Source organism: Folsomia candida, unplaced genomic scaffold (genome assembly GCF_002217175.1).
Source record: "Folsomia candida strain VU population unplaced genomic scaffold, ASM221717v1 Fcan01_Sc031, whole genome shotgun sequence".
Classification (NCBI taxonomy): Eukaryota; Metazoa; Arthropoda; class Collembola; order Entomobryomorpha; family Isotomidae; genus Folsomia; species Folsomia candida.
In genome coordinates this window covers 1,667,083-1,674,750 of record NW_019091223.1, presented here as the reverse complement: position 1 = coordinate 1,674,750, position 7,668 = coordinate 1,667,083, and the positions used below count along the sequence as shown (strand labels likewise).

The window sequence follows — 7,668 nt, the reverse complement described above, 5'->3', positions numbered from 1 at the left end:
ACTTCTGGGGTATGGTATTATTTAAATTGATGAAATATTGAGATAAAACTCACCCTACCGGGTGATCTATCGAGGTTTCTCAACAAATAAATAACCGAACCTATTACTTACCACAAATTATTCGGCCCTTGCGTGTTGTGCCAAAAATCGTATGAAAGCATTCTCGGATAGAAATGAGCCAATGTAATTTTCCAACAACACATTAATTAGTTGGAAGATATTACTTTGACGTCTTATTTATGGCTCATTTCCGCCCTATTACTGTCGTCTTTTATCTCTTGCACTTCAGTATTCCCTAATAGCATACCCATGCAGAAAGCTGGAAGGTGAAAAATATCATTAATTATTTAAAATGATTTACATACTTAAATCAGAATATATACTAACAACAATTCTCCCCGATGTATGTACTAATTGCAAGTATTGCAATTAGTTTCTCACCGCTAAAGCCTAAATAGTCCATTTCCTCTAGGGACCATGGCTAAATAAGGGGCCGTCCATAAATTACGTAACGCAAGAGGGGGGAGGGGGTCATGGGGAGAGCGTTACGAATCGTTATGTAGGGGGTGGGGGTATAACAAATTCGTTACGTAACACATTTCATAAACTCGGCTAAAACTCGCCAAGTGTTACATGGATTGAATTCATGTCATCCAAAAGGTTTCAGTGTACGCATGTCAATATACATTTTCCATTATGGTACGCAGTACGCACATTAAAAGAAGAGTACAATTCTTGCCTGCTTGTAAACCATCATCCCTCCACAGTGACCTCGGAGGGCGATGGTGTGATATAAGTTTCATGATTAATTAAGCCTTGCATGTAAGGTGAGAAATTGATCGGAATTTTCCGATCACCTGAGCCCGAACGAGATCATTGACGATGAGGAGGCATGATGGTTGTCAATCTTCTTTTAATGTTCACATTAGTTCTCCTTTGAGACAAGGTTCCATTGTAAGTTTAAGGTGAGAGACCTGTAAGATTCACAATTTCCATATGATTGCGGTTGTTCTAGGACAACAAGAAATTAACAAAATTCTAATTTCTCTAGCAATTTAAAATAAATAGAAGCAATAAAAGCGACACTTGTTTACACAACCTGGAACAATTGAGAATTTTGCACGTTACTGTTAAAGAAATTACCTGCGGTGAAATCAAACTGACGTTACGTTACGAAGGGGGAGGTGGGGTAGTCGAGAAGCGTTACGATGCCGTTACGAGGGGGGAGGGGGGGAGTTTAAAAATGACGACTTTTGCGTTACGTAATTTATGGACGGCCCCTAAATACGTGCGAAAATACAATTAAATATTTAATTGGATTCGCTCTTCCATACGCAAATATATATGTAGAGTGCTCAGTATAAATACAACATCTGTCTACTCCACTTTTTTGTTTAAGCCACTGCGAATCCAGCCATAATTTACTTCTCGGATTTGAAACCCGTGGAAAAAAAGCACCCTTGAGATATTCACATCTTTCAAGACGGACAACCGATAAATGTCTGAATCACTTTTGAAATACGATAACTTGAATCAACAAGGAAAAAAGTAATTTACTATATTTCCCTCCTCCCCCCACTGAGTAACCGTAAATAAGATATATAGTTAAAGATATGCTTAATTACTCATCCTCAGTTAACAACTCAAAATGGGAAACATTCCACATTTTCTTCCAATTCTACTGTTCTATTTAGTCCAAATCCAATCTCGAATTCTTCCCGTCTTTCACACTCTACTCAACAAAATGGAAACTTGCGACATTCGCATCCTGCATGACCACCCAAACCAAACTGTTGACTGGATTAATATCAATGTACCCCTGAAAATCGTCTACACACCGGAGAAAAAGGAACCCTTACCACTCGACGTGTTCAAATCACGCGGACTAAACTCCTGTAAATAGGTCGTGCTCCTTTCCAATTATGGATTAAGTGAAGCAGTTATTGACACGAAATTTTGTTTCGAAAACTGGATTGGAATGTCGAGTATTCGCAATTTATTTTATCTTAAAGATCTGGAGAAGATATATGCTCAAGCTGAGAATATCGTTACCACATTTGTGACCACGAAATCTAGGAGACACCACCTTGGCCGGATTTACTTTCGGCCAAAACCATACTTCAAAACTTCTGTTGTCTTTCTTTCATATGATAATTCTTATGAAATATACCTGTGGTTTGCAACCTCGTGGGAAATATCAATCTCAAAGAACTATTCCATAGTTAGCGAAAACTTTATGTATCGAGCCGGAAAGCTGGGTACCGTAACTACCGTGAGAACCTGCGTTTTTACCACTGTTAAAAATCTTCCCACATTCCCACCACCCTGGTGCCATATGGATTTATCAAATAAGGAGGTATCCGGTTCCAAAATTACGAAAAAAACAAAAATCTCCGTCAATCAGTCTTACGAGCAAAAAATTATTGACGACATTTTCTTAGCGGCCAACGAAACGCTAGGGAACATCCACGGATGCTCAACCCTTTTTCCATTGGTAGTCGCGAAATCAATTCTGCCATCAACTGACCCAGAAATAACTTTCGTCACCACGGGAGATGTTGGATATCAATATTTATCCTGCTACCGCGAAGAATATGTGACCTTCTGGTTGTACGTGGCGCCGTTTAAGCCCTGGTTATGGGGCACGTTGATTATATCGCTGGTAGTAATAACATTAATTACGACGGGCTACACATACTGGAAACAATTTGAATTTGCACCATGGTTGTTCCTTCTTGCCACGGTTTTTGAGGAGACAGGTCACCTACCAGAAAAAGTGGGAACAAACTGGTTTTTTCGGCTTACCCTTGGCTCCTGGTGTCTCATGTCGGTCATTCTTACAAATTGCTATAACGGAATTATGATATCTGAACTTAACTCACCCCTCCAAGCCGTACGACCTTCTTCGTTCGCCCATCTTTTATGTGGTGACAGAATAAGTGTGACTGATGTACCTCAGCTAATCCGAAGCCATTCAGAAAACAGAAAGCAAAATTTGAGTGAAGAACTAAAAAACCACGGTTATAATCGGGTTGTCTTTCACCTAGCGAAGTTGCAAAATGTAGAGTCCGGTTTTTATAAAATATGGCAGGAATTTCATTACCAGTCCTTAAGATTTTTAACCCTTTCGCCATCACAGAATGCTTTGCCTTGATATCACTACCCGCCGGTTCCATTTCAGAATTCTTAATATACCCCGAATTTCTGGCATACTTAAATCTCGCCGCAAAAAAGGACTTAGATTTTAACCTACTGTCCACCGGTGTTGGGGAAAAAAACCTGGAAATATTTAATTTGCTCGATCCCAAGCACGCTCATTATCCGAGAGGCTTTCAGTATTTCGACCGTAACCAGACCTTAGTCGACTTGCGAAACGCGGTAGAAAGTCAGTTGGTGGAATGCGGGAAGTCTGTTTTTATTTCAAGACCGGATAACATCCACACAGAATTCCAATTCATGACGAGACATTATCCTTCTAAAAAATTCTACAAGGGCAAGGAAGTCCTGGGGGTGAGCCCGATAGGTTGGTATTTTTATCGAGTGGGCGTTTCTAAAGTTCCCAGATATTTTAAAAGGGTAGTCGAAACTGGAATATTTCACAGGTTACGAGACGAGGATAATTTCCAGAAACTATTATCTCGATCACCTGTTAGCAAAAACACAATGGAACAATCCGTTCAACTTGTCGAATTATGTGGGGCAATTTTAACCGTGTTCATTATTTGTGGGATTTGCATATCTGGAGCCATTTTAATCTTCGTTGCTGAAATACGTTACAAAATGTGCACCTCAACTAAAATAATTTTAAAATCGTGGCACAGTAAGCTATCAAAGATTGAGAGTTTTCTCCTTAGAATAAATTAATTGATCTGTTTGGGGGAAATACTTTTGCATAATAATATGTGTAAGTAATAATACATAGTATACAAAAAATTCGAATATATTGTATGTTCAATCCTCTAGAAACCAGTAAATTAAATTGGTTACTCAACTTAAAGCTGCCATTATGGAAACAAACTTTTTTCGTTTGGTAATAAATTTGTACAAACACTCAAGAAAGCATATTTAGTAATAAATAATTTATACCTTGTTGAATGACTATGACGTTTTACAACGTCGTTGAGAATAATTAATTTTAATAATAATTTCAGCGAAACCCTTAATTTATTACATTTACTCTTTAAAAAATGAATTTCATAATTACAAAAAAATATTTTCGCTCAAATTATAATTACCAATTCTGTGACAAGTTATGTATAAACGGCGTGGTATAGCATGATAATCATTCCACACGGTACGGATTCTTATTGCGTTTTTTTAACATATTCAGCAAGCAATTCACAACCTTCATTATAAAACTTCTGAAAAACATTATAAAATCTTTATTATAAAACTGTGTCCACAAACCATAAAATACCAGACGGAATTAATTAGAGAATACGTGCTTAGAAACCTGGCTGCATGTTTGCGTGTCCACGCAACACGGAAACGTTGTCATTTTTCACCATTTATCATGCATGTGGCACATGCCATGTGCTTATGCAAAACTGGTGCTTATGCATTCTCATCGATTGACGGAGAAAAAACAAAGCCCGTGTTCAGAGTTAATGATACTGAAAAATTTACAATAATGAACATGGCTACTTGTATAGAAATAGGAATTCCTTACATGCATATTTAACCCCCTCATCCTCACAAAAACTCAAACTCACGTCAACCAGGACACGCATTCCAATCCAATCTTACACCAAAATTCCATCACCGTTATAAATAAGTTGAACAACTGAAAAGCCTCGTTTCTTTGGAAACCTTGGTATGATTCCTTAAGTTGGATTTGTTGTTTGTTTCTTACTTTTGTCTACCATCGTTTTTACCACTTTTTGCTCTGCCAATTTTGCGGTGAAACCGCATCATTCAACGTAATAATACTAAAATCAATTGTTTAACTCATTGTTTCAGACTCACCCATTATAAGTTATCGCCATAATGGCACAAATCACAAAACATTTATTAACGAAGGAGGTGCAACAAAACCTGATACAAATTAAGGATGTTCAAAAACTTTCACTTATAAAGAATATGGATTTGGTCAAAAAAAGCTATACCAACGCCACTGGGAAGGGTGAGTTCTGAATACCCTAATTTTTACACTCCAAGGAACCCGGTAACTAAGTTATTACCAGGCGGAGTATCTATGTGACTCTGCCGCATGGTAATTAATTTATTATTGAGTGGTAGACATTATGTTACCAAACCGGTGGTAACTCCGGACGCGACATATGAAAATATTACCAGGTGGTAACTCATTTTCTACCACTCAATGGTACCATGCGGTAGAGTTACATAGATACCCCGCCTGGTAATAACTTAGTTACCGGTTTTCTTACAAGGGACACTCACGACCTGTCGTTTGAGTCCAGGGTACCCACTATGTTTTTTAGAATCTACTAGGACCCCAGATGAAGGATTCATTCATATTTCCGTGTAAAACTCATATTTGGCGCCATGGCGTGGCGCCAAATTCGCCAAATTTGATGGTTTTTCATTTTAAAACCGCCGTAACTTTTGAAATCCTGGACGGATTTTCAAAATTTTCGGCAAAAATTATGACAAGGAGTTCAACTTTCGTATTCTATGAAATTTTTTCCAAAATTATCGCTTTTAACTTTTCGAAAAATTTCGAAATTTCGGGTTCGTCGAAAAAATGCTAAAAATATCTCAAAAATTAAAACTTTTTTATTTTTATTTTTTTCTCTAAAATTTCGACTTTTCTGATCATTTTAAGCATAAAATTTTAAAAATCCGACATAAACTGCAAAAGTTATGGGGGTTTGAAATTGGTCGAACATGCAAATTTTTAAGTTGGGCGCCACGCCATGGCGCCAAATATGAGTTTTACACGGAAATATGAATGGATCCTTCATCTGGGGTCCTAGTAGATTCTGAAAAACATAGTGGGTACCCTGGACTCAAACGACAGGTCGTGAGTGTCCCTTGTTAGAATTATTCGGTAAAACCTAATCTAATTTGTCCACAGAGCTAACGAAGGAAGAATTTCTTCACTCTGCTCGAATCATGTCGCCCTTTGTAACCGAGTTAGACGTGGACATAATATTCTCCGTGTGTGATTCACCCAACCAGAATTCGCGAGCTAAACAATATGACCATGAAATACGACCAGAAGACTATTTCAAACACGTCAAGAAAATATTTACCGACCTAAATGCTCTCTAACCAGCTGATGATAGTGGAGTGAATCTAATCAAGTTTAGTATCAACTTTGTAGTTACATAAGTAAAGTTACATTTTCCAAATCGTTATTATTTACTAACTTTCGCAAAATTTTGATTTTGTAAGAAACAAAACTATTCGAAAATTGGTATCAATTAAGTATATTAGAGAAATTTTAACCATGAGCCCTTAAATCGAAGCGCTTTAAATTTCGAAAAGGATTTTCATGAGTGAGCACAGACTTGCGCTTTAGAACAAGTGGGATTACAGAGAGCACCCTAATTGTATAAAAAAATTGTATGGAGGTATGTAAGATCAATTGTGGGAAATTTCTACATTAGCATGCCTACCCTCCATCCGTGTGCAGTTGAAATTTTACAGAAATTAATAATTCTGAGAAACTACGCCACTGTTAGTCTCAAAGTCTCCCGTCAGTATAAATTGGAGCAAACTTGAGACTGATAGTACCGAATTTCTGTTAAAGTTTAACCGTGTGCGAATGGAGAGTAGTTACGATAATTGGTTAACTTAAAAGTTAACACTTCCGTACTTATCTTTAGTTCATCTTATTTAATTGTCTTACGCCTCTTTGTACCGTTTAATAGGATTGGTTAAGAAATGTGTTCCCAAATTTAGCCACTGAGTTTATTTGCACGCGATATTACCAAACATTTATAGTTTACGTACAAAAAGAAGTGGAAATGTGGTTCACAAAATCGTAAAGAATGTTAACACCAACATCACGTTTAATTACTCCATTAAGATTAGAATGTCGGAAAATGATGAATGGAAAATAAAGTGGTCTTGCGTGATTTAATTAATCCTTCCATCACGTTTTCCACACACATGCGGACATGGTGTCATTTATATAATTATTTTCCTTCACCAGCATGCTCAATTCAAAACTGGGTTAACAATCTATTTTTGCAAGTTTTTAAAAGTGTAAAATAATGTTTCATAAGAATTAAAACTTTAAGATAAAAAATCTAACTGGAAAATTATTAATGTAAAATTGCTTAAAGTTGTATCCAGAAGTATTGCAATACAGTGACGTGTGTCATATCCAACATTTCATACCAAACTTATCCCATTTTAAGTAAAAATTCTTATTCGGTAGCATAAATAAATACATAGATACATACAGAACCAAATGCATTAAAGAAAAGTATTAGTCTAGGTTTTAAGTTGGACATAAGTATATACATATACGTCCATTGGTATATATGAATGCAAGGATAAGCAGAGTTCAAAGAAACATATAATTATTTATGTAAGACATACATATCCCGCAAATAATCCAATTTACTGACAATCCGATAGTGTGAGGTGGTTATCGCCGATATCCACCGGACTAATTTTAAATTGTTCACGTTCAAAAATAAGTGGACCCGTATTTTTTCGTTTTTCATGTGGCGGAATTAAAAAAAAATCAGCCAC

General features: G+C 36.7%; 1 protein-coding gene across 2 annotated transcripts; it reads left to right on the top strand.

Annotated features, from left to right (window-relative positions):
- The first annotated feature begins 4,729 nt into the window (after positions 1-4,729).
- LOC118439154 lies at positions 4,730-7,221 on the top strand. Of its 2 annotated transcripts, XR_004837256.1 has the most exons (3): positions 4,730-4,813; positions 4,960-5,122; positions 6,038-7,221. XR_004837256.1 is itself a non-coding variant. In XM_035860236.1 (2 exons), the coding sequence occupies exons 1-2, from the start codon at positions 4,987-4,989 to the stop codon at positions 6,232-6,234; spliced, it is 333 nt and encodes a 110-aa protein (XP_035716129.1). In that variant the 5' UTR covers positions 4,744-4,986; the 3' UTR covers positions 6,235-7,221. The 2 variants fall into 2 exon arrangements, 1 of the variants encoding a protein (XP_035716129.1); XM_035860236.1 differs by having other exon boundaries at positions 4,744-5,122.
- The last annotated feature ends 447 nt before the right edge of the window (positions 7,222-7,668 follow it).

Excerpts from the sequence above, each read along its gene's own strand:
- LOC118439154 (XM_035860236.1), top strand. The coding sequence starts at position 4,987 with ATGGCACAAATCACAAAACATTTATTAACGAAGGAGGTGCAACAAAAC. Across the intron at positions 5,123-6,037 it reads TACCAACGCCACTGGGAAGG|AGCTAACGAAGGAAGAATTT; the intron begins GTGAGTTCTGAA and ends ATTTGTCCACAG.